The sequence below is a fragment of the Urocitellus parryii genome, chromosome 3 (genome assembly GCF_045843805.1).
Source record: "Urocitellus parryii isolate mUroPar1 chromosome 3, mUroPar1.hap1, whole genome shotgun sequence".
NCBI lineage: Eukaryota > Metazoa > Chordata > Mammalia > Rodentia > Sciuridae > Urocitellus > Urocitellus parryii.
Genome location: NC_135533.1, coordinates 195,405,813 through 195,433,537, shown reverse-complemented (window position 1 = coordinate 195,433,537; position 27,725 = coordinate 195,405,813). Strand labels below are relative to the sequence as shown.

The 27,725-nt window shown below is 42.2% G+C and overlaps 1 protein-coding gene across 1 annotated transcript; it reads left to right on the top strand.

The window, feature by feature from the left end:
- On the top strand, window positions 1-27,523 carry Cx3cr1 (C-X3-C motif chemokine receptor 1). Its single transcript, XM_026401609.2, has 2 exons — window positions 1-57; window positions 25,898-27,523. Exon 2 carries the CDS (start codon window positions 25,907-25,909, stop codon window positions 26,972-26,974), a length of 1,068 nt encoding a protein of 355 aa, XP_026257394.1. The 5' UTR covers window positions 1-57; window positions 25,898-25,906; the 3' UTR covers window positions 26,975-27,523.
- The last annotated feature ends 202 nt before the right edge of the window (window positions 27,524-27,725 follow it).

Sequence of the window (27,725 nt, the reverse complement as noted above, 5' to 3'; positions counted from 1 at the left end):
CATAGGACAGGGCAGTTGACTGGCACATCCCGAGGTTCTCTTTCCCAGTGGGTCAAGGTAAGTGCACCTCAGTGGGCGGGTTGGGGTGGGCGGGGCCCAAGGGAAGAGATCAGAGTAGATGTGTGAGGCTGGTGTGCTCATGAGCCAGCCTTTTCCCGAGGATGTTGCAGTCTAAATATGTTCAATGGAGTGGAAAAGTGGAGAGGGGGAGTGTTTGTGGGCGGGGGGTGGGGTGGGCTAGATCCTCTACAATACACATAACATAGTGGGACACAATTAGAAGCGTTAACAATTACATTTTAGGGATATGGAGAAAAACTTGTGGTCTGACTTTAATGGAAAAAAGCAGATACGAAATTGAATCTGGATGATAATGAGGTCTTACTGCGATTTTTTTTTAAAGAGAAGATATAGTACTAGCTTTTTAAAAGAGCTCATATCCTTTAGAGACCCACATGTAAGTTTTATGGGTAAAATTCAATAATACAGTGGTGCTATGAAGTGGGAAACAGAGAAACTATTATCCATGAGGCTGGGGTTGTGGCTCAGTGGCAGAGCGCTTGCCTCGCACATGTGAGGCACTGGGTTCGATACAGAACCATATAAAAATAAATAAATAAAATAAAGGAATTGTGACCATCTACAACTAAAAAAAAATATTTGAAAAATATTAACCATGAGTTGTTAATTGTTGAAACCGGGTAATGGGTGCCAGGAGGTTCTCTCTGCTTTTGTATATGTGTGAATTTTTAATGCTAAAGAGTATTTTTAAATGACATCTGAATATTTACAATAAATATAAATGTATTTAATAGAAACATATAAAGATTAAATGTAAAAAAACTGAAAGATAATTGTGCTTGATTCTAGAGAGTAGAATTATGGATAGTTCTATGGATTTTTTTCCCAAACATTTTTTGCACCATCTACAATCCCCCCCACCTTTGTACCAGAGATCAAACCCAGGGGTGCTTAACCACTGAGCAACACTCCCCAGCCCATTTTATTTTTTATTTTGAGACAGAGTCTTGATAAGTTGTTGAGGCTGGCTTTGAACTGATGATCCTCCTGCCTCAGCCTCCCAAGCCACTGGGATTTACAAGTGTGCGCCACCGAGTCTGGCACCATCTGCAATTTTTTATAATGATCATATATTGCATTTTAATTAAAATGCTTTTAATTAATAGACCTCTGACACAAATTTACTGTTCAATTTTGATATGTGCTTCTATAACCCACTGTGAGAACACTTGGGCTCAGAAAGGTTTTGTGCCATTGGAAAATGTGATCTTTGCAAAGAAAGTATGAAAGCAACAGAGGAAATATGTCCCTGCTTGACCACAGCCGCTCTTTCTCAGAGGCCACAGCTGAGGACCAGCTGTGGCTATCTTTTTCTGGGTGCTTGTCTTGCATCTGTCAATCATAACCTCACAGAATTTACATCTGAGTCCAGAGAAGGATGAGGGAATTTAAGATTCTTCCTCCTAACTCAAAAAAAAAAAGTTCTTATTGTTATTGATTTAAATACTAGATAGAGAATACTTGAGGCGAAAAGAAATTAAATCAGAAGTAAAGAATAGCAAACCATGTGAAAACAGTCAAGAAAACTTCCCTGCACGGGTCATCCACGGGGCCTAGGCTTCCAGGGAGGAGGCAGATGGGAAGGGCACACGGGCTGCTGAGCCTTGGGGGCCACTCTGGGTCAAGGGAGGGGGCAGTGACTAGGACTTTGGAACTCTGGAAGGCAGAAATGGCCTAAAGAAGGCCAGGGTCGATTCTTCCCTTTCACCTTCTTCACTTGGCTTTATTTTCACCAAGAGATCAGAGCAGGAAATGTCTCAGTCCAAATTCAATTTGACCCCTCTTGGCTCTCAGACTGTCCTGGTACTTACCGTCGTCCCCTGGGAAGGAGCGATTACTCTGTCAACCGCACATTTGTCTCCTTACAATCTACCTCCAACCCTCCCCTCAATTGTCCCCATTTCACAGAGTGGGCTGCAGACACTGCTTGGCTTTGGAGAGAAGTCCCGGCCCCTCTGCCCTTAGAAACGGTGCCCATAACTTGGCCTTGCTAGGTCCACTTGCTACTGTCACAGAGGACATTGTCCATGAGTCCTTGAAGCCAGGAATCAATAGGTGTTGACCTTTTGTGATGATGAGGAGCATGGCATATAAAGTCCCAGCACACTGCTTGGCCCATGTTTCATGTTCAAAAATAAAATATATGTTACTATCATGGGAAAACTGAGGCTTACAAAGCTTGGGTATCTTGAGAACACCCACTACTTTCTTTTTTTTTGGGGGGGGCAGGGTGTACTGGGGCTTGAACTCAGGGGCACTAGACCACTGAGCCACATCCCCCAGCCCTATTTTGTATTTTATTTAGAGACAGGGTCTCACTGAGTTGCTTAGGGCTTTGCGGTTGGCTGGCTTTGAACTCGTGATCCTCCTGCCTCAGCCTCCTGAGCCACTGAGATATAGGCGAGTGCCACCACACCCAGTATGAACACAGACTACTTTCAAGGGAGATTGTAAGAGATCCAGAGATGCAGGGTCAGGAGAGGAGAGAATGTGTCAGAGCTGACTCAATTCAGAACCAACTTCTGTTCTCTTCTCTACCCACTCCGGGAGGCAGCCCTTCCCCACCCCAGTCCAATGTGGAAGGGCAGCTATGTCAGGTAGGGTCCTCCCAAACCAGAGACCCTAGCATCATTTCTGAGCCTCAGGGCATCAACCTACCCCTCCCCAGCCCACCCTCTGCCCTGGAGTCCTGAGCCCAGATTCAACTCTTGGTAGCAGATGAGCTAATGGGGGAAGCAGCTCACAATGCCCCTCAGCAGCTCCCAGGCATTTGAAGCAGGATGATGAAGTCCAAGTCTCAGCTGGCTCTTCTGAGGAATTGTTTTGATTCCCAGGGGGCACTCTGGGAGTTCCAAGCAGCAGGCTGTCTCCTGTCACTCAATCTGCCCGGAAGAGCCTAAGGAGACTGAGATTGCCACCTGAACCTTGGTCCTGCCTTTCCTCTTCAAGGACTCGGAATACATCAGAAGGGATGTGCAGTGGAATTTTTTTTTTTTAAAGAGAGAGAGAATTTTTAATATTTATTTTTTAGTTCTCGGCGGACACAACATCTTTGTTGGTATGTGGTACTGAGGATCGAACCCGGCTGCACGCATGCCAGGCGAGCACGCTACGGCTTGAGCCACATCCCCAGCCCTGCAGTGGAATTTTTGCGGCCTCTGGCCACAGTGGGTGCTTCAACAACCTCATCTTATTATTTGACCAAAGTTCAACTATTTGGAGTTGTAAGTCTGGGTCAAGAAAAAAAAAAAAATCTCCATTACATCTCCTTAAATATCTTTTGAGACTACCTTTATCCTTTTCCTTAAATTGATGTTTATTGTGGAATATAACACCCTGAAAGAACAGTACTCAGGTTAACAACTTATTAAAACCCATCTGCCATGTAACCACCACCCAGGCCAATGTAAAGAACCTGGCCTGCTCCCAAAAGTCTTCCTCACGCCCCCGCCTAACCACAACCCCCCCTCCAGCCACACAAATAACCACAACCCTGACTTTAGGGCAATTGTTTTCTTGCTTTTCCTAGTCGCTTCACCCAATCTACCTCTGTGCTCCCAAACAACATGGTTTAGCGTTGTCTGGTTTTGATCTTCATGTGTGGGCTCATGCAGAGGTCTATTTCTCGGTTTGGTTTCTTTGACTCAACATTGTGCTGGATTTTTTTTTAATATTTAAAATGTTTTATTTTTTCCATTTTTCAATTGGTATATTACAGTTGTACATAATGGTGGGGCTTATTTTTACGTATCCGCTCATACACAGACTATAACAATATAATTTGACTAATATCATTCCCTAATATTTCCCTTTTCTCTTCCCTCCTCCCTCCTGCTGGTTCCTTTCCTCTACTGATCCTGATCTCCCTTCAATTTTCATGAGATTCCGCCCCCCATCCACCCACCCACCCACTTTCTTTTCCTTTTTCTTCTTTAGCTTACACGTATCAGAGAAAATAAAGGACCCCTGACTTTCTGAGTTTGACTTATCTCCATTTAACACAATGTTCTCAACTTCCATCCGTTTTCCTGCAAATGACACAATTTAATTTTTCTTTATGGCTGAATAAATCTCCAGTGTGTATACATACCATATTTTTTTTTATCCATTCATCCATTGATGGACACCTGGGCTGGTTCCGTATTTGGCTTTTGTAAATGGTGCTCCTATTATAAATATGCATATGCATGTATCACTGTAGTCAGATGATTTTAATTCTCTAGGACAAACTGGTCATGTGGTGGTTCCATGCCTTGTCTTTTGAAACCCCTAAACTGATTGTACTAATTTACAATCCCACCAACAGTAGAAACGTGTTCCTTTTTCTCCATATCCTCTCCAGCATTTATTACTATTTTCATCATTGGGTTTTTCAAATGCATCCATGTTATAAGAAATGTGCATGGCAATAATGTCCAAACTGGATCCAAACAGAAAGTCACACTCACGTGCATCAACAATAGAAATAACAATAAACTGTGGAACATTCACCCAGTGCATTCCTATACAGCTGTGAGAATGAACAGATGACAGCCACAGCAATGGGATGGGATGGGATGCTTCCAGAGAGGCTGAGATGAACTTACAGATAAATGCAAAATTGGTACAGTTCCATGGGGCACTTCCCAGTGCATCTCCATCACACACAATTTTTATGTCTATGAACAAGAAATGGGTGCTTGCCTTGCATCTGTCGATCATAACTCCCATCAGTTTTCTATTACTTACAGCATTACAAATTAGCTCAGACAATGAAAGAAGGTGATATCACCAAACTGTGAGTGAGAGAGGACATCTAGCAATCTCTTGTGTGGGACTGTTTCAAAGTCTTTAATATTTTTTCCTTAGCTTCCTAGGGTCAAGTTTGCAGCTCCTCTTTCACCCCTCTTCTGCTTCCCACCTTGGCTCTCTGCATCCTTACCTGAGCCTCCACTCAGGCTAAACTGGGCTTTTCAGAATGTTCCCAGGACATGTGAGCCCAACCCAGCCTCACTTCCTTCTCTCTGCCCAAGAAACCACCCTGGGCTAGCTCCTCTGAGCCTTTGACTTCAAAGCCCACCTCCATTCATTGCCAGCTCCCTCTTTGTCACTCCTAAGGCTTCTCCCACCTTTAAGTCTCAGCCTAAATGGCAACATTTTTGTGACCCTTCATCGTGATCTCCAGTCCTAATGGGGACACATGTAGAGACCAACCCCTGGATATGTTTCATTGCTACACAATAACAAGCATTTACGAGAACTCTATCTTAAACATTTATATTCAGAATTTATCACACAGAAAATTAGCATGTGATCCACATCACAGGTGATCCACTGAGAGATTGCAAGACAGAATAAAAATCTTATCCTCTTCTATAGCCAGCAGGCACACCCCATTATTGCCCATGTTTCTCAGATAAAGAACAGCTAGTCGGGCTGGGGATGTGGCTCAACTGGTAGCGCGCTCGCCTGGAGTGCGTGCGGCCAGGGTTCAATCCCCAGTACCACATACCAACAAAGATGTTGTGTCTGCCGAGAACTAAAAAATAAATATTAAAAATAAAAAAAAAAAAAAGAACAGCTAGTCACCAAGGGAGAAGCCTTGACAGCACCATCTCTCATGCAGACTTCAGCCCAACCTTACCTGGGAGTCAGGGTGGCCATTGAGTTAGCTGACTGGCTCCTTCCAGGAGAGCAGCATCCTTCTCTTTCCTTGGTGACAAAGTTGGTTTGCATCTTGGAGCAGGGCCCTGAAGTCAGGCCCTTTGCTTCTTACATCTCAAAGAGATGATGTGCAGGTCCTCGAGAAAGGCCTAGTCCCAGTCGTGAAGCAGACAAAAAAGCCTACCGAGCTTCAAGAAAGGACAGATACACGTTCAAAGCGAGGAAGAAATACTTACAATTACAATTTTTCTAAAGTAAATGCCCTAAGGGGGAAAAAAAGAAGCAAAGAGAATCTCTTCCAGGATATTCAGCAAGGAAAAACTAATCTCTTTGTTTTTAATATTTATTTGCTCTTATACTACCAAAGGGTAAGGATGCTCAATAAATATTGGTTTAATTAATAATTAAATAACTAACAAGTCTGTCTCTGTCTTGATTTTTTAAAAATTTTTTATCAAGTATTTTCTTTCAAAATTTTACAGTTCATTTTGACAGAAATAAATAAATACCATAAAGTACTTTGAAGAGGAAAGAGTGTCAAACCCCAAGCAATATAAAGTATTTTGAAGAGGAAAGAGTGTCAAACCCCAAGCAATGGCAAGCTTTGGATAGGGGCAACTCACAAACCCAGTGTGGGTCCAGGGTACCTCACGTGTGGTTTCTCTTGTTGGTACTTTTTGGTTTGGGTGTGTTCATTTGTGCTGCATAAAACCACGGTGGTTGGACAACACCATGAAGTTCACAGTTCTTTGGGGATAGACAGTCACTCAATTTACTTGCACAGGGGATAGGGTACAAATTGTAAAATTTTTTCCTTATAGTTCCCTAACATGGACTTGAAGCCCCCTCCATCCACCATCGGCCTCAGCTTTCTCTGTATTCTGAGGGGGTGCGTGGTGTAAAAATAGCAGCACCCTATACGGGAAAACCATCCAAATCTGGTAAAACCAGATTGCACAGCAGCCGGGACTATAGATGTGGTGACAGGCTAAGAATATTCCTTTTTAATGCAAGGTTAAGCTCAAGAACTTTTCTTGAGGGGTGGGGGCTGGAAATCAACAGATCTGGCTCTGCTTCCGACTAGAACTTCATCTGAACACTCCTAGGCTGTGACCCAAGCATGTCACACACCCTGGGCAGGCTGATGGCAGCAGACACATGCTTTCACTGACCTAGAACTTACATTTGTCTTTCAGGTTGATTCCTTGTGTTGAATTTTTGTTGAAAAATTGAGTGTGTCAGAGCTGACAAGACCTCTGGAGGTGATCTGGCCCATGATTTCATTTAACACATCAGGAAACTGAGGCAGAGCTAGAGCAACCTGCCCAGGGTCTCCCAGAATTCAGGCATAAAGTGCACAGGCCGCCTAGGAAGGTTGTGGCTCTGGAGAGGGGAGCATGGGAGGAATAGACGAACTCTAGATAGGGCAGAAGGGTGGGAGGGGGCATGGGGTTATTAATGATGGTGGAATGTGATGATCATTATTATCCAAAGTACAGGTATGAAGACATGAATTGGTGTGAATATACTTTGTATACAACTAGAGATATGAAAAATTGTGCTCTATATGTGTAATAAGAATTGTAATGCATTCCACTGTCATAAATAAATAAATAAGCACCATGAGATATCCGAAGGTAGGAAATAGGCTGATCCTTCACCCTTCATCCTTTTCTTCTCCAGAGAAAATGATCCCAATTTCTTCACCTCTGCTGATAAAAGCTAGATTCTGAGGGGTCTGATGTGAATACCACCTAGTGGTGGCCAGAGGCACAAGTAATATCCCGCCCTGCCCATTTTCCACTTGCCATTCCCTGAGAGTCAAGCTGCTGGGCTTTGAATCTAGAAAGGAGAAACCTAAGCACTGCAGGGTTGTATCATGGACCAGCTTCTTTCAGAGGACTTGTGTCTACTATTTCTGAGTCTTAGTTCTAGGGAAGTGGCCTGCGATATTCTGCAGACTTCCCCTCCAAGCAGAAAAGCATCATGCAATGCAGGAAACACAGAGGTTTGTGCAGAGGTGCATTTGGGATTGAAATCCGGGCTGTCTGGCATTGTAGGAGAGTTAACCAAATCTCTGAGAACCTCTGTCGGTCCATTTGTGAGGACAATCATTTCTCATGGAGGATTGTAGACAGAATTCAGTGAGATGGTGCATATGAAGCATGATCTTGGCAGGCTCCTGGCATGGCAACATGTGCTCCTTCTTAACTGAGGTTTTCTGGGGTTAACATGCAGTTCTGGAACACTGAAAGAACCAGGGCATCCCATGCAGTACGTTTGGATAGAGCAACTCTCTGACTTCAGTTGGTCCAAAGGGGGAAAAAAAAAATTAAGCCTCACAATTTCCTTGGCTCTAGGCTGGAGCTCAAACCCAGCCTTCACATAAAGTTTTACTAAACAGGGACCAGGAAGGGTAAAAATAGATAGATAGATAGATAGATAGATAGATAGATAGATAGATAGATAGATAACAGAAGATACCCTGGATTTGGACAATGGTAAGCAGAATGTACGACCAAAAGAGGGTCGGGGGGCAGGGGGTGGGGGGGTGAGCAACACAAAAAGCATGTCAGAGAGAAGGAGAAAATGGACAGAGGCCACTTAAACGAGAAGGCAAGTGTGGAAACAGGAAGCTCAGGAGGAACGAGGGGTGACGATGACCTCCACCCACCCATAAGAAAAGTCAAAAAATAAATGAGCAGGCCTGAGAAAAGGAAGTGACCAGAGGAAGTGAGGGGACGAGCAGCAGAGTAGAGCAGGATTTTTTTTTTATTCTAATTTGTTATACATGACAGCAGAATGCATGACAGTTCATATTACACATAAAGAGCACAATTTTTCATATCTCTGGTTGCACACAAAGTAGAGTCACATTATTCGTGTCTTCATACGTGGAATTAGGGTAATGATGTCCATCTTATTTCACTGTCTTTCCTACCCCCCCCGCCCCCCCTCCCTTCCCCTCCTTATAGTTCCTCTATTCCCCACATACTCCCCCTCCCAACCCCACTATGAATCACCCTCCTTATATCAGAGAAAACATTCAGTATTTGGTTTGGGATTAGCTAACTTCACTGAGCATTATATTCTCCAGCTCCATCCAATTATTTACAAATGCCATGATTTTTATTCTCTTTTAAAATTGCTGAGTAGTATTCCATTGTGTATATACACACCACTTTGTTATCCGCTCATCTAGGTTGGTTCCACAGTTGAGCTATAGTGAATTGTGCTGCAATAAACACGGGTGTCAGGGACATAGTCACATCAATGTTTATGGCAGCACAATTCACAAGAGCAGGGGATTTTAGAGAGCAGAAGTTGTGCAGAAGTTGTCTCGGCTTGGCTAGGGAACAGACGCGCTTTTCGTTCTTGCTGGCTGCTGCCCTGAGCTGTCGTGCACAGCCTCAGGTGGGGGCGCCTTGCCTGTGCCCTGTGCTTGCCTGCTGCTTGCAGCACTTGTGGGTATGAAACCTAGCTGAGAAGATGCTGCAAAGGCTCATCCTGTTGGATCCTTACATTCCAGTTCTAGTGTCCTGAGAGACAAAGGAAAGCCACTGTCTGGGCAGGCCTCCCTTGAGGGCCACCCCAAGGGCTGGCCACACTGCCACCTGCTGCCGATACCCTCTCTTTAAGTTCATCTCCCAAACCGTGAACATCTCAGAGGATCCAGAAATAGAAGGTCCACACAGCTCAGGACCACTGTTCCTAAAGAGCGACCTTGCTAAAGTTATCAAGTTCAGGGACCGTTCAGCAGAGGGGCTGTCTTCCCAGACTTTGAGTTTCTGGTGTAAACAGGACCCTTGCTGGGCCCTCCCTGCTTTTGCATTAAACCCAGGGCCTTGTACAAGCTAGGCAAGTGCTCTACCTCTGAGCTCCATTCCCAGCCTGAGACTGGGTTGGATCTGGCTCCAGCACAAAGACTACTCTGCCTTTCTAGGCAGATAAAACCCTGTGTCACCTCTGACACATGCCACCAAGGCAGCACCATTTCTCAATACTTACCTGGAGAGAGCTGAAGTTGTTTAAGAAGCAGGTATGCCCAGCAGCACACACAAGAGGAGGGTGTTGAGGAAGCTGTGTTCCCCACACCACCTTCAGATTGTGCTGTGCTTTGGGGCCTGTGTTCCTCTCTTGGGGCTCCACAATGAGAGGTTGGTGGATCTCTTATCTTGCTTCACTAGGTCTTCCAATCACTTACCCATTCATTCATTCATTCAACAAAGCAGGTACCCATAGAGCTCTCTGGATTCAAGGGCCCCTGGCCTGTGACCATAAAAGACAACTGTGTGCCCTGTAAGCTCCGCCAGGAACAGGAGATGCTGTCACCATTAGGTCCTGCCCTGGTCCTGCCCTGGTCTTGCCCCAGCGGGATCCAGGGGGTCCTGAAGGATGAATGGCAACAGCGCAAGGATTGAGACAAGGAGTCGTTCCGTTGGAGCAATCTCCAGAGAGAGAGAGCTATAATGCAGCTTTCTCTGGGTCATCTTTTATTACAATTTTTCTCATCATTATGGATTCAGAATCATTAATAGAATATATATGTGACATTCCCTTTGCAATCATTATGGGTATAGAAAAATGAGTCATCAATTTACATTTTCCCAGAATGTGACATTTCCTTAGCAATCACGAGGGGTACAAAATCATTAATAAAAGCGTCACTAATTTGCATTTTTCAGATTTTCCCAAGATGTACTATTTTCTTATTAACAGATACCAAACTACATAACCAGACTCTAAGTCTCCCAACCTATCATTAACCTTTAAGTTTAAAGTTTATTTCTAATCGAAGAGCCCCATCTAAAGAAGTCCCCTTAAATCTTCTACTTAAAATATCCTAAAGTCTATAAACCATTCTTAAAGCATCTTAAGGACCCATACAACTACAAACTTAAGAATTCTAAACTTAAGAAACTAAATAAAATAATATTTCTAACATTATTCTAAAACTGTGTCTTATAATGCTACTTTAATTAATTCCTATATTTATTCTCATAAAATGGGTTGAGCTGCTTTCTCAAAGAGTTTCTTTGTTTCTTAGTCTAGGTACACTAGTTATATTTTTGTAATCTCCCTCACTGAAAGGCAAGTTCTGAATATCAGTCCACTTACTGCCAATATTAACTATGCTCATCAAAAGTCCCTATTTGAGGTAAAAGAGGATTTATAGAAAAGGGAGGGAATGTATCTTTATTTGCCTTAAGTTTCCTAAGTGTATAACATAACTTTCCCTTAATCAAATAAAACTACATATGGTGAGCTTTGTGCAATAAGCATACTAATTAGGCTTTCTAAGAGGCCGGAGATACGGGCTTGAGTTCTTAGTTGATATAATCAACGTGGTGCCTAAAGTTCTCATGACCTTTCGGGGAATGAATGTTGTTCATTATCAGTTTTGTCCTCCATGTACTGAGATAGTAGAACAGCCTTCTATTTTGTCCTCAATATGCTGAGAAGTAGTAGAAGAGCCTTCAAGGCATGAACTACCTGTTATGTTCTAGCCATCTGAAATTTATTTATTCATTAATTTTTTAATATTTATTTTTTAGTTCTCGGCGGACACAACATCTTTGTTGTTATGTGGTGCTGAGGATCGAACCCGGGCCGCACGCATGCCAGGCGAGCGCGCTACCGCTTGAGCCACATCCCCCGCCATCCGAAATTTAATTTGTTTGGCATTTAACATACTCATGCCTCCTCTCAGAAACATAAGCATGAAAATGCAAAGTCCCAATTACATAAAAAAGGGTCTCATGGTTTCGGTTACCCACCAACCAGCGTGGCTTTGCCAGCATTCATCCTCACTGTGACCCTGTCAAGACAGTGAGTGGGGGATCGCCTTCACCACTTGTCATTCCTCTATACCTAGGGTTAAATTAGTATCTCTCCGTAATCCTCATAAATGACATTGTATTTGAAACCATGTTTCTTCAGAATAGTTGTATGTGTGGGGGAGTAACACAAATCCATTTAAACTGAGAATGATATCTAGTTGTCATTCGAGTTTTTATGTTTTGAATTTGATTGCCAATATAAAGGACAGCCTCTTCTAAAGCATTAACTCTTGCTTCTAACTTTCTATCTATATGTTCTTGGATCATAAGTGCAGTAGAAATATTTTGTGACAACTCATTTACAGGATGAGCAGTATGAACTTCTTTAACTAGTGCGGTCGTGGAAGCAACTATGGACCCTATTATACCAATTAATGCTGAGATTCCTAAAATTAAGGCAGCTACAAAATATTTAGGTCTAATTAGAGCTTGATTAACTAAATCTGATACTCGTAACCCAGGATCATCATACCAAGGAGAATCTAATTTAACAGGCAACATAAGAAGGTTGATGTACAATTAATATATGATTGGGTGCTGATATACTAGGATCAATACAATTTGTTAATGTAAAGCCTTCACAAACAACATCATAAGTTTCATCTTCTAATTTTGAGATCTGTAAAATTCCTTGGTCTCTAAATAATATTGCATTGGGGGATCCCACACAAACCGTAACAAAATGAGATATGTATACTCATATACATATCTATAGATGCTATACATCTATAGATATGTATTATGCCTAAAGAAGCCAATAACTTATAAAGTTCTGTATAGACCTGATAATGTTATTGATTTTAGTAAAATACAGAGGAGTGACCCATCCGGCTGAGTACCATCTATTCATAGGCTCCACTGCAGACCTCATAGCAGTTGGTCCTTGAGGAATTTTTGATGACAAAAATCTACGATGATCATAGTCAGGTTTAGAAATAGAAAAATCATACATTGGCAAGGAAGAATTTTTTGGAAGAATTTTGGAAAGAATGTATGTTTCAGTAAACATACATTTATGCCAAGATGGAAATCTAAATTGTCTATCTACCCCTACCCATGAATAATCAAGATGGGACTCAGCTTTTAAACAGTCTTGGATCATAGGAGGAGGAGGCCTTTCTGAGGGTAAAAGATCTTTAAAATCAAGAAAACCTAAAGCTAAAATAGAAAGTACTCAAAGATCCTTCACACTTCTTTCCTCATTTGGGGAATTTGTTTTAAAAAAGTTCTGTAATGAAGTTGTAAACAGACTGCAGTTTCAGTAACACTATATAAACTAAAACAAAGAGGAGGTAAATGGCTGTGACCCTTAAAACTGAAATTATATGTTGATATAGGATTAGTAAAAGAATTAGATTCACCGCCCAAGAGATCAGTATCATTGGTAAATACCCTAATATTTTCTTTACCCCAGGTACATAGGTGGGTCAGGATAATATGCCCCAAAATATTCAGAAGATACATTTGCTACTTGACAGGCAAGAATGGCTAACATAGCAATATACACATTTTCTGGCGTATAGGAATTTGACTAAGAAGAAATAAGTACTTGAGCTTGATAAGTCTGTTGTTTTATCTGTCCCCAAGTCGGTGGTTTTGCGAGTCTTGTAGAAGATGCTTGTCTAGGTGAGGGTTGAGAACTGTTGAAGTTCAACTGAGAAAAGGATAGAGTCAAAGTAGTTGTCAGATCCTCCTCGGGCACCATGGTCAATTGTGGGAAGTATTGGAGATCCGGAGGGCACGATCTCTTCTGCTTCCTGTTCCGAAGGCTGGACATTGGGTCGAATCAGTCGACCAGGAATCCAAACAGGAGAATCCGCGTCCTGTGGGAAGACACAAGCATACCCTTGCCCCCAAGTTAATAATACATCAGGTCCTTTCCATTTACCCGTCAAGAGACCTTTCCATTTCACTAAGAGTTTTGCTGATTTTTTTTCACTTTCCCAATGACTTAGCGTGGGAGTTATTGTGACTTTATAGTCACAATTAAGGCGATTTAATCACAAACAAGGCATGTTGTAGAACATGATGAGGAGAACTATATTCATATTCTCCTTCTTGAAGTTTAGTAATTGGAGCCTTTAGTGTTTGATGAGCTCTCTCAACTAGAGCTTGTCCTTGAGGGTTATAGGGAATTCCCATAAAATGAGAGATTTTTGAACATGTCACAAAAATTTTTAAAAGCATTTGAAGTATAAGCTGGTGCATTATCTGTTTTCAGTGGATAGGCATCCCCAAATATGAGAAACAAATAAGTAGATGTTGAACCACATCTTTATATGCTTCCCAGTTCTTTCTGAGGCAATAATCACACGGGAAAAGGTATCAACAATGACATGAACGTTATCCAATTTTCCAAATGAAGGAATACGAGTAACATCCATTTGCCATAAATCATTAGGTCTTAACCCTGAGGATTAACCCCCATGGATAGAGTTGGGAATAATGTTGGGCAGGTTTGACAATTTCTAACAATAGTTCTAGCTGATTCCCTAGGATATGAAATTGCTGTCAAAGGGCAGAGGGATTTTGATGATGTAAAGCATGACCAGCTGTAGTTTCTTGAGGAGTAAGAATTTGGGGTTTAGTTAATGAATTTGTCAAAGCATTACCTTGTAACAGTTCTCCTGGCAAGTTAGAATGTCCTCGAATATGTCCTATAAAATAAGGATGTTGTCCTTCTAGGATCAACTTTTGTAAAGAATTAAGATAATGAAAAATTGTAGTCTTGTGCTGAGGAAGAGAAGCTGTTTCTAGATGAGGAAAAAAAATTCACAATATGCTGAGAATTAGTATACAAATTAAACATTTGATCTTTTAACTGGGTAAAAGCCATAATTACCGTTACCATTTCTGCCCACTGAGCAGAGGTTTCCTCTGTCTGTTGAACATAAGTTTTATCATTAATAACTAAAGATGCTTGACCATTTGAGGAACCATCAGTGAAAACTAAGGCTGCAGTTGAGATAAGGGCTCAGAAGAGAACAATTTTGAAAAAATGATAGGGTGGTTCTTAACCAGGTATAACAAAGGATGAGATGGCGGATGAAATTTAATGTGACCATAATATCCCTGTAGGGCTATTTGCTAGTCTTCAGAATGTTCCATAAGCATATTTAGTTGATCTCTAGAGTAAGGAACCACCAAATTATACATTTCTTTCCCAAATAATTCTCTACTTGTATGCCTTCCCATTATTATTAAAAATGCAACCACAATAGGATATGAGCAGATAACCTTCTTAGAGGTAACTGGCATATGCATCCATCCTAAAGGACCTGACTGACACAAAACTCCCGTGGGTATATGAGGAGTAGGTAAAATAAGAAAACCCCAAATCTGAGGATAATCAACTCTTTGCAATTGTTGTCTATTAATCGCTTCTTCTACCTTGCATAAGGCCAGTTCAGCCCCTTCTGTCAAAACACGAGGAGAACGTGGGTTTGAGTCTCCTCTCAAAATATCAAATGATGATTTAAGTTCTGCAGTAGTGAGTTTCAGAAAAGGACAAATCCAATTACTATCTCCCAAAAGATTTTGAAAATCATTTAAAGTCTGTAAATGATCAATCCATAATTTTAAACTTTGATGGGAAATAGCTTGAGTACTTATAATTCTACCCAAATAATTAAAAGGAGGGGATTGCTGAATTTTATCTGGGGCAATTATTAGACCAAAATTTTGTAAAGATTGTGTCAACCTCAATAAAATATGATGAAGCAATTGGACGTTTTCATGAGCAATTAATATGTCATCCATATGATGGATAATATAGGCATCTTTATATTTATCTCTTGTTGGTTGTACTGCCAATGCAACATATTTATGACAGAGAGTAGGGCTATTTTTCGTACCTTGAGGCAATACCTTCCACTGAAATCGTTGGAATGGTTGTTGCAAATTGACAGAGGGAAGGCTAAAAGCAAACCTTTTACAATCATCAGGATGTAATGGAATACTAAAAAAGCAGTCTTGTAAGTCTATTACCATAACATGAAATCCTTTAGGGACAGCTAGTGGAGAAGGGAGTTCTAGTTGTAGGGAACCCATATCTTCTTCCACTGTAGCATTTATAGCTCTTAGATCTTGTAATAATCTCCATTTACCTGATTTCTTTTTAATAATGAATATAGGAGTATTCTATGGACTATTGGTTGGCTCTGTGTGTTTTAATTCAAGTGGTTTGAATTTGTTTGAACAAATCTGCAGCCTGTAATTTTTCTATTGTTAAGGACCATTGTTCTACCCATACAGGCTCATCATTTTTCCAAATCATTTTATCTGCTGTTTCAACAATGGCCCCAATTAAAAATCCTGTTGAGCCTCTTCTATAAGAGCAGTACAGAGACACACTCCCACTTTAAACATTATATCTTGACCCCATAGAGTAAAAGGAAGAGAAGAAATCACATATGGCTGAAAAGTTCCTGAATTCTTATTATCAGCCCATTTAAGTATTTGAGTGCTTTTTGCTATATTAGTAGCAGTTCCAAGTCCCCCAAGTACTGAGGGAGTCACGGTTGTAGGCCAGGTTGAGGGCCAGTCTTTTCCTGTTATACAAGTAACATCTGCTCCTGTGACCAAGAAACCTCCACTTGTTTTTCCTTGAATCTCTAGTTTTTTTATACCACGAGAGTTTTGAAATTTTTGAACCCAAAATGCCATATCACTAGAACCAAAACCTCTAGTTTGTCTTTGATCTTCTGAAATAGCTCGATTTCCTATTGATAAATAGGGAAGTAACAAGACCTGAGCAATCCTTTGCTCTTTATGAATAATCAAAGTTTTCTGAGATGAAGTCTCTACTAAAATCTTGATCTCTCCAGTATAATCAGAATCAATAACTCCAGGAATAACCTTAATCCCTTGTAAAGAAGTAGAGCAGCTTCCTATAATAAGGCCAAGAGTCCCTTTAGGTAGAGGCCCATATATTTTAGTAGGTATAGCTAAAACAGGAGAATCTAAAGGAATAACTACTGATTCTGAAGATGCCAAATCTAACCCTGCTGAATCCAGAGTGGCTCTCAAAAAAGCCCTTATAGTATATCCTGTTGAAAAGGATTGGTGATGGCCTCTATTATTGGAAGGGCCCGAGGCTGGCCCTATTACCAGTTTCCCAGTGGTAGGTTGGGAGTTATCTGTAAATTATTAGAATTAACTGGGGAATTTTGAGAAACAGTTGGCATTGGGCCACCTTCTAAAGGTGTCCCATTTTTATGAAATTTAGAGCGGCACTCCTTTGCCCAGTGGAATCCCTTATTACAACGCGGGCACGGGGTTTGGGGTCTAGACATCTGATTGGGAAGTGCGATTTCTCTAGTTTGAAAATTTGCAATGCAATGCCAATCAAAATCCCAAAGGCATTTCTTGAAGAAATAGATAAAGCAATCATGAAATTCATATGGAAAAAAAAAGACCCAGAATAGCAAAAGCAATTCTAAGCAGGAAGTGTGAATCAGGCGGTATAGCGATACCAGATTTCAAACTATATTACAGAGCAATAGTGACCAAAACAGCATGGTACTGGTACCAAAACAGGCGGGTGGACCAATGGTATAGAATAGAGGACACAGAGACTAATCCACAAAGTTACAACTATCTTATATTCGATAAAGGGGCTAAAAGCATGCAATGGAGGAAGGATAGCATCTTCAACAAATGGTGTTGGGAAAACTGGAAATCCATATGCAACAAAATGAAACTGAATCCCTTTCTCTCGCCATGCACAAAAGTTAACTCAAAATGGATCAAGGAGCTTGATATCAAATCAGAGACTCTTTGCCTGATAGAAGAAAAAGTTGGCTATGATTTACATATTGTGGGGTCAGGCTCCAAATTCCTTAATAGGACACCCAGAGCACAAGAGTTAATAACAAGAATCAACAAATGGGACTTACTTAAACTAAAAAGTTTTTTCTCAGCAAGAGAAACAATAAGAGAGGTAAATAGGGAGCCTACATCCTGGGAACAAATTTTTACTCCTCACACTTCAGATAGAGCCCTAATATCCAGAGTATACAAAGAACTCAAAAAATTAGACAATAAGATAGCAAATAACCCAATCAACAAATGGGCCAAGGACCTGAACAGACACTTCTCAGAGGAGGATATACAATCAATCAACAAGTACATGAAAAAATGCTCACCATCTCTAGCAGTCAGAGAAATGCAAATCAAAACCACCCTAAGATACCATCTCACTCCAGTAAGATTGGCAGCCACTATGAAGTCAAACAACAACAAGTGCTGGCGAGGATGTGGAGAAAAGGGTACTCTTGTACATTGCTGGTGGGACTGCAAATTGGTGCGGCCAATTTGGAAAGCAGTTTGGAGATTCCTGGGAAAGCTGGGAATGGAACCACCATTTGACCCTGCTATTGCCCTTCTCGGACTATTCCCTGAAGACCTTAAAAGAGCATGCTACAGGGATGCTGCCACATCGATGTTCATAGCAGCACAATTCACAATAGCTAGACTGTGGAACCAACCCAGATGCCCTTCAATAGATGAATGGATAAAAAAAATGTGGCATCTATACACAATGGAGTACTATGCAGCAATAAAAAATGACAAAATCGTAGAATTTGCAGGGAAATGGATGGCACTAGAGCAGATTATGCTTAGTGAAGCTAGTCAATCCCTAAAAAACAAATACCAAATGTCTTCTTTGATATAATGAGAGCAACTATGAACAGAGCAGGGAGGAAGAGCAGGAAGAAAAGATTAACATTAAACAGAGACATGAGATGGGAGGGAAAGGGAGAGAAAAGGGAAATTGCATGGAAATGAAGGGAGACCCTCATTGCTATACAATATTACATATAAGAGGTTGTGAGGGGAATGGGAAAATTAACAAGGAGAGAAATGAATTACAGTAGATGGGGTAGAGAGAGAAGATGGGAGGGGAGGGGAGGGGGGATAGTAGGGGATAGGAAAAGTAGCAGAATACAACAATTACTAATTGGGCATTATGTAAAATTGTGGATGTGTAACCGACGTGATTCTGCAATCTGCATTTGGGGTAAAATTAGGAGTTCATAACCCACTTCAATCTAATGTATGAAATATGATATGTCATGAGCTTTGTAATGTTGTGAACAACCAATAAAAAAATAAATAAATAAATAAATCTCAGGAACAAAAAAAAAAAAAAGAAAGAAAATTTCTATTAGGGCAAACTTTACTAAAATGACCCATCTGCCCACAAGAAAAACAACCCCGATTTCCTTTACTTTGCCCTCTGTTTCGAAGCCCTTTAAGAAACTGAGGATTTGTTGGTCCCTGTAATGCTGCTGCTAGGGCTACACCTTGTAAATACGAGGGTGACATGTCAGCACAGACCTTAATGAAGTCAGATAAACTTCCTGTCCTTCTAATAGGTCTCAGAAGAGTCTGACATGCAGAGTTTGCATTCTCGAAAGCCAATTGTTTAATTATAATTTGTGCAGCTTCATTATTAGTTGTAATTTTTTCTACCAAATATTTTAATCGGGATAAAAATGCTTCAAAAGGTTCTTCAGGTTTCTGTTTTATGGTACTTAAGCCAGACGCTTTAATTTCCGTATTTTCTAACTATCTCCAAGCAATAACTGCTAAATCTGAACACTGGACTAAAGCAGGAAGAGGCAAGTATAACTGATCACTTGGCAGAGCCCAATCATTTTCTCCCAATAACATATCAAGAGTGACTTCACTGTTTACAGATTTATTATATCGAGAGCGCTCTTTAGCTCTGTCTTTATAGTCTGTTTTCCATAACAAGAATGTCCCTCCTGGGAGACAAGATTTTACAGTAGCAAACCAGTCATATGGGGTCATCCATCTACTGGCAATGGTATCTACTAATTGTAAAGAATAAGGAGAAGCTGGCCCATAATCATGAACAGATTGTTTTAATTCTTTTAAAGTTTTTCAAGGCAGGGGTTCCCACTGAGGCAGATACGGTTCCTCGTCTCTATCAATAAAAGTGACAGGGAAAGTAAAACCGAAGTCTCCAGATTGTACAGCCTCTTTCTTGGCTCCTTTAAATCCTCCATTTTGCGAGGGAGGAGGTAGGGTATTTTTTTATTTTAGAACCTAGTTTATCTTTGGTAGGAGATTTTATAAAAGGTTTGTAAGGCCCTGTGCCTAGAAAGGCAGGGAATTCTTCATTATACTATTTAGCAGTTGCCTTTTCTATATCATCTTCATCTTGTGGGCTGAGTTGCTTCTTATCGTCATCATCGTTTATAACGTAAACATTGTCTTTTGCTTTTTGTTTTAAAGGAGTTTCCTCAGTAGGAGCTGAAAGCTCAGTGGAACTAATTTTAGTTTTTAAAGTTTCAGTCTCGTGAGCTGATTCTAACATCTCTCTTAATAAGGGCCATAACGCTACAGTATCTACAGGCATATTTTCTGGACCATGATAAGAATAATAAGCTCTTACACCTTCTCCTATCTTTGCCAGAGTTTTTAAATCTAAGGTCCCTTCTTCAGGGAACCAAGGGCAACTTTCCTGAATAAAATGAAAAAAACCTCTGTAGTTGTGAAGCAGAGACCTGAATTCCCTTTTTTTGTAAGCATATGTTTCACAATATCAATGAACAATCCTCGCTTCTTAGATTCTGTGTTACCCATTTTTCTCTTACCTAATTACCCACTCTCACCTGCTTTATTAACAGGGGGTTCTCAAAACCCACGGGTAATGACCTATCCACTCTGAGAATAGGGGCTAAAGCCAAGGGGGCTTACCTACAGGTCCCTGTTTCAGGCACCAAATACCAGGGTCCTGTCCCAGACGGATCCAGGGGGTCTTGAAGGTTGAGTAGTGCTGGCCCAAGGAACGAGACAAGGAGTCTTTCCGTTGGAGCAATCTCCAGAGAGAAAGAGCTCTAATGCAGCTTTCTCTGGATCATCTTTTATTACAATTTTTCTCATCATTGTGAATTCAGAATCGTTAATAGAATACGTCATTGATTTTACAACTTCCATATTTTTCCCAAGATGTGACATTCCCTTTGCAATCATTATGGGTATAGAAAAATGCGTCATCAATTTACATTTTCCCAGGATGTGACATTTCCTTAGCAATCATTAGGGGTACAAAATCATTAATAAAATGCATCACGAATTTGCATTTTTCTGATTTTCCCAAGATGTTCTATTTTCTTATTAACAGATGCCAAACTACGTGACCAGACTCTAAGTCTCCCAACCTATCATTAACCTTTAAGTTTAAAGTACACCTGTACTTTATTTCTAATCGAAGATCCCCATCTAAAGAAGTCCCCTTAAATCTTCTACTTAAAATATCCTAAAGTCTATAAACTATTCTTAAAGCATCTCAAGGACCCATACAGCTAAAAACTTAAGAATTCTAAACTTAAGAATCTAAGTAAAATAATATTTCTAACATTATTCTAAAACTGTGTCTTGTAAAGCTACTTTAATTAATTCCTACATTTATTCTCATATAATGGGTTGAGCTGCTTTCTCAAAAAGTTTCTTTGTTTCTTAGTCAAGGTACACTAGTTCTTATATCTTATATTTTTATTATCAGTTTTGTCCTCCATGTACTGAGATAGTAGAACAGCCTTCTAGTTTGTCCTCGATATGCTGAGAAGTAGTAGAACAGCCTTCAAGGCATGGACTACCTGTTATGTTCTAGCCATCTGAAATTTAATTGGGTTTAGCAATAAGCATACTCGTGCTTCCTGTCAGGAATAGGAGCATGAAAATAAAAAGTTCCAATGACATCAAAAAGGGTCTCATGGTTTCATGAGTTTCAAAGCCCATCACTTATCCTCACTGTGACCTTGTCAAAACAGTGGGGGAGGGGGCAGCTTCACCAAGGTCGTTAGGAATGAAGGTCTATGATAAACTATATATCCTTCCATAAACATTTATACAGCATTTGTTCTAAATCAGGCCTCTCTTTACTAAATTCTGATCTACAGAGCTGAAAAAAAAGAAAAAAAAATGTGATTCTTCTTTTGGGATCTCCCAGTCTTGAGGGAAGGATATGGGGAAGGGTATAATGCAAAGTTAAAAAAAAAAAAATAAATGCTGAAGGCACACACATTTGGGCCCAAACTGTAAGCCTGCCATGAACAAGCTGCATGGCCTTAAGCAAGTTATTCACCCTCTCTGAGTACACCTACTTGCCCATAAAGTATAGATAATCCTTTTATATGTCGAATTCCATTTATTAAACATACAATGTGCCTGGTATTTGTACCAGGTTACTTACTTTAATTTTTCCTATACTTCATATTTTTGTTTGTTTTTATCTTGAAAATTCCAAAAGAAACATTTAAAATCACTTCCAAAATAGGTAATGTGTGTACATGGTAAAGTAATCCTGAGATTTGGGGGCTGGGGATGTTAGCTTAGAAGTAAAGTGCTTGCCTAGCGTGTGCAAGGCCCTGGGTTTAATCCCCAGTACCAAAAAAAAAAAAAAAAATTCCAAAAGTTTACAGTAAAAATTAAAATCCCCCCACCACCCTCCATCGTCTTCTAGTCTCCATACATGCCCTCCAGCATGAACTACGGTTACCACCACTAGTCTACCCTCCAGAGGTATTCAGATCTCACACAAGACATACCCACAACATTATTTCCACAGAGAGAAGCACAGTGTGTGCCTGGTACCTCATTTACCAGTGTCTCTTAGAGATGGTTCCATGACAGAACACAGATCTGCCTGGCTTTGCTTTTTTTTTTTTTTTTTTTTAAAGCAATTGCTTGATGTTCTGTTCTTTGGATTTATCGTGGTTTTGTGTGGTCTGTCCCTACCAATGGGTACTGAAGTGGTTCCTCTTCATGTCTATTTAAGGCTCACTGTGGTGAGGGTCTGAGTGCACACTTCCTTGAGCTTGTGTATGAGCATATCTCTGGATAAACCCCAACAAGCAATTGGGTGTCATTGCATTCTTTGGCTCTCCACAAATCCCAGCGTTGCTCTTTAGAGGGGAAGAAGCTGAGACAGTGGCCCTGATGACTTTTTACCTCCAAGAACTCCACTTTGTTTGATAGTCACTGTGTCCCCATCTTTTTTCCCTGGCCATCCTTCATCTTGAGTGTGTGTGGGGTGGGAGGCATTAAGGGACGGGAAGAGTGTGGCCTGGGCTTCAGTCCCACTCCCCCACTTCTAGTTGTGCAATGAGCCGGGGCCTTGACCTTGCTGTGTCTCTCGTGAACGTGAAGAGCACTAAGGTCTCCAGTCCCTTGGAATCACATAGGGGCTGTCAAAAGAAACACACTTCCTGCTCCTCCCTCGGTAGCATGGCTCCCAGCAGGAATCACAGTACGCCTAGCATGCATCTACTATATGCATAGCACTGTGCCGGTGCTCAGAGGAACTCCTGTAGGAGCTGGGCCTGAATCTGATCCATCAAGGAGCCAGGATAAAGGTGGCTAAGGGTTTCTGTGGCCTTGCTGGGCAGACCCTCAGGATGGCAGGGATTGTCCTGAGCCAGATCTGCCATTTGGATCTCAGTAAGTAAAATGTTCACCAGTCGGGCAAGGTCATCCCTTCCACAGCATCTCCTGAAACTGTGTCCATCTGCAGGGATGTATTGACCCACTTCCCAATTCTGTCTTTATCTCAAGACTTTGTGTGAATTTCCCATTGAGACAAGAGGCCCCTTTGTGGCTGAGGTGGGGCCTAGCTAATCCCTCCAGGAGCCCAGGCATGTTGAAGCCCAGGCAATTTATATATTTGCATGGATGTTGGGCCCCTCCAATCAGGACCTCCTCTGGCTTATTTGGAGTCTTGGAACAAATTAGAGAAGGTGTGCTTGTGTGTGTGGCAGCCCAGTCACACAGCAAGGTAGGATGCTGGATTGGGACCCCTTACCGCTTAGCTAGCGGAATAGTTGCTTAGTTTTAACTGTCCCTGCCTTCTCCACGCAGGGTCCTGCCCCAGTTTTCAAATAGCCCTGGAGCCATCCAGTGCAGTGAACTAAACACAGGACTTTCAGAATTGCAGAGAGGATTCAGTGGATAACAATGCACATGGAATGTCTGGCAATAAGCCTAGCAGTTTAGTAAAAGCTTAGCAAAAACTGGCTTACCTCCCCCCCTTTAAAATAATTTTTAAAAAGGGCTGGGGTTGTGGCTCAGTGGTAGAACACTTGCATGTGTGAGGCACTGGGTTCGGTCGTCAGGACCATATTTAAAAAGTAAAATAAAGATATTGTGTCCATCTACCGATTAATAAATAAATAAATAAATAGATAAATAAATAACAATCTAAAAAGAAGCCATTTTTCAATTATTATTTCAGGGGGAAATTTTAGAACCTTTAAATACCAAATTCCCACGATGCCCAGAGTGGGATTGTCTACAGGCAACCTGGGTGAGTCCAAACGCTCAAAGAACCTCTGCAGCCTCACCTAATGCAGGAAGGAAGTAGCATTTACTAAGTTCCTGCTGAATGCGACACACTTAGAACAGTTTCTCTCTTTAGAACAGCTCTGTGGGCAGTGTGAGACTGCATCTCAACCTTGCAGATGAGGAACATCAGGCCCAGAGATTCCAAGCTCACCCTTCACTTAGCCAGAGAGGGCAGACCTGGGGTTCAACCTCAAGAGAACTCAAGTCCACCGAAGTTTGGGGGCTGATGGACAGATCACAGGCACAAAGAAATGCAGAACAATTTTTATTGATTTTAACCTTTTGAAGTCAGCTTTGCCATCTCTTTTCACTGGGCAGAAGGGGAGAGAGACTGTCTAGCCCAGGGTCCCTACCTTACAACCTTCGAGGACTTGACTGTTTCCTCTCTTACACAGCAGTATCTTCACACACTGAGTACCAGTTCCTGTTTCCCCATCATCAGCTTTAGACAGATGAAGCTTGCCCTTGTAGAACTCAAAACAGGATCAGGTCAGCAATTAATGCTTATTAACTTAAATTAAGGTCACAGCCAGACCCCTGTTCCAAGAAAAGGGCTTTGCAGCCTGAAGCAGGGAACTCACACATTTTTTCCTAGGGTCAAACACTCCATCACAGACTGAGAAGGTCCAGGACTGGCAGCCTTGGCCTATTTCATGGCAGAAGAGACTGGGTGAGATGCAGGACATGCCAGAGGCAGGGCAGGGAGAAGCAATACCTCGGCTGGGTGGGCTGTGGGAGATACCGCCTGGGTGAAACCATCATGGCCAGGATGCAGTAGGGTGTGGAAACTCCCTTGGTTAGAGAACCATGAGCTCTGCTTTCAGTTTTGATGAAGAAGGAGGTGCTGACAACCAGGAGGCCTGCTTGGAGACACTCGGGGTTTCTGAGCCTGCCTGTGGTCTCACAAGGAAGAGGAGGTGCCAGAGGAGCAAAGGGAGAGGGTGGCCTGTCTGTTGCCTCTGGAGTAAATGTCCAGCAAGTACTGGATGGGAAAAGAGTGGGGAGAGGGCAAGCTTGATTGCCCAACCTATGCAGAAATGTCTTCTTTTTCAATTTTTGCTCAAAAGAAACCAGGAGATAAGGTTAGTGGGGGAAGGCCAGGGCTGGTAATAACTAGGAGAAGGAGTCTCTCGGGTCCAACCGTGAGCTCCTCTGGTCTTGCACCTGTCAATCCTTCTGTGACTGCAGAACCCTGGATCATGACAGTGCTCCTCTTCAGCTGGGGCTGGAGGATGGGCCATGAGTCCCAGTTTGCTTGGGTTTGAGGGGTTTCCCATAGGTGGGAGTGCTGACAGTCCTGGGCAACACAAAACAGGTGATTCATGAGAGAGCACGACTCTGCCTATTCCCTGCTGAGGACAAGAAGGACTTATTGGTTCCAAGAGGAAGAGGAGGAGAAAGGGCTCTCCAAAACCAAACAGGGGAGTCTCTGAGACCTCTGTCTCCAGGCTTAGCTTCATGGAGGAAAAATGAGAGGACAGAAGTTGGTGAAGGTGGAAATAAAAAAAAGAGCATAGAAAAATTGTTTGGGGAAAGGTTGGGCGGAAAGAAGCTTCCCCTGTCACCTCTCCTTATCCTGCCCTTCACCTCTGTCCTTGATCCTCCTTCCCCTATCTATACACTGGTCAAATTCAACAACTTTTGGAGAAACTTTTGAAAATTGATGAAAGAGATCTGTCTCAAGTCCCCAAAGACCTAGATCCAAATGCTTGCTGAGCAAGTCCTCTTGGGGACCTCTCTTTGACCTTGTCGGGGGGCCTGGCTGCCTCCCTTGCCAAAGGTTTCTGTGGCAGCTTTCACCACCAGATGGTGGTGGAGATGAACAAGATGGCAGGTGTGAAGGCAGGAAGCGACTGGCATTTGTTTCTTCCTTCCTGCCTCCACCACGGACCAGTTAGAATTCCAGATTTGTTCCCGTGAGGACTAACCCTGCCGCTTTGTTTTCCCTTCTGATCCAGGTCCTCACCATGCCCACCTTCTTCCCTGAATCAACTGAAGAATTTGAGTATGACGAGTCTGCTGAAGCCTGTTACTTGGGGGACATCGTGGACTTTGGGACCGTGTTCCTGTCCATATTCTACTCTGTTGTCTTTGCCTTTGGCCTGGTGGGCAATCTGCTGGTGGTGATGGCCCTCAACAACAGCCGGAAGCGCAAGAGCATCACCGACATCTACCTGCTGAACCTGGCCTTGAGCGATCTGCTCTTCGTAGCCACTCTGCCCTTTTGGACTCACTATGTGGTCAGCGAACAAGGCTTCCACAACGCCGTGTGCAAACTCACCACCGCCCTCTTCTTCATCGGCTTCTTTGGAGGCATATTTTTTATCACCGTGATCAGCGTCGACAGGTACCTGGCCATTGTCCTGGCCGCCAATTCCATGAACAACCGGACTGTGCAACACGGCGTCACCATCAGCCTGGGCGTCTGGGCGGCGGCCATCCTGGTAGCAGCACCCCAGTTCATGTTCACAAAGCAAAAAGAAAATGAGTGCCTGGGTGACTACCCCGAGGTCCTCCAGGAAATCTGGCCAGTGCTCCGCAACGTGGAAGTGAACTTTCTTGGCTTCCTGCTGCCCCTGCTCATCATGAGCTTCTGCTACTTCAGAATCCTCCAGACCCTGTTTTCCTGCAAGAACCAAAAGAAAGCTAAAGCCATCAAGCTCATCTTACTGGTGGTCATCGTGTTTTTCCTCTTCTGGACACCCTACAACATTATGATTTTCCTAGAGACTCTCAAACTCTATGACTTCTTTCCCAGCTGCAACATGAAGAGGAATCTGAAGTTGGCCCTCAACGTGACTGAGACGGTGGCATTTAGCCACTGTTGCCTCAATCCCCTCATCTATGCATTCGCTGGGGAGAAGTTCAGAAGATACCTCTGCTACCTGTACAGGAAGTATCTGGCTGTCTTCTGTGGTCGTTCGGTCCACGACAGTTTCTCCCCATCCGAATCGCAAAGAAGTAGGCAGGGGAGCATTCTGAGCAGCAGTTTTACTCACTTCACAAGTGATGGGGATGCGTCCCTCCTTCTCTGAAGGGATCCACAAAGCCTTCTCTCTGCAGAGAACCCAGAGTTCCTGAATCGGACACTCAGTAATGAGAACAGATTTTTTTGTTGTTGTTATTGTTTCATACATGCAAAAAAAAAAATTTGGACCCAATACTAACAAAACCATCCTACAGTGTATTCAAGAAATGTGCTCAAAATTTGAATGCCAGGATGTTTTTTGCTTACAAATGGCAAAATTACAATCCGGACTAACTTGGTTGAAAAGAAATCTGTGAGTGTTGTTCTCATTGTGGCACTGACAGCGGGTAACTGAGCCCTCAGGGTGAGTGGAAAACAGGACTTGAATCTAGCTAGAATTTGCTCTCTCTGACCCTCAAGACTTTTAGCAGTGATAGATCTCCAAAGCTCACGTAACACAGATTTATCACCAGAAAGGGTATAGGATCCATTCCTCTCTGGTCCCAAGGTCAAAATATCCCAGAGAGGTCTTCTGATTGGCCAAGTTTGTATCAGGTGGGGACCAGGTGGTGGCATCCACAAGACAGGGATATATAGGATTAATAGCCTTCCTTGATCCAGGGTTAGAGGTTGAGGTTAGAGGTTTCCAACAAGTTAGAGGAGTCCCTGCTGCTCTGATCAGACAGAGCAAGAGCCACAAAACTTCCCCTGTACCTGAGCTAGCTCCTCCTTGTCACACCAACCAGCACACACCTCTTCATTAAACTTCCTTTGATCATGTCCTCGAACCTACAAGGGCTCTCCACTGCCCACTGCAT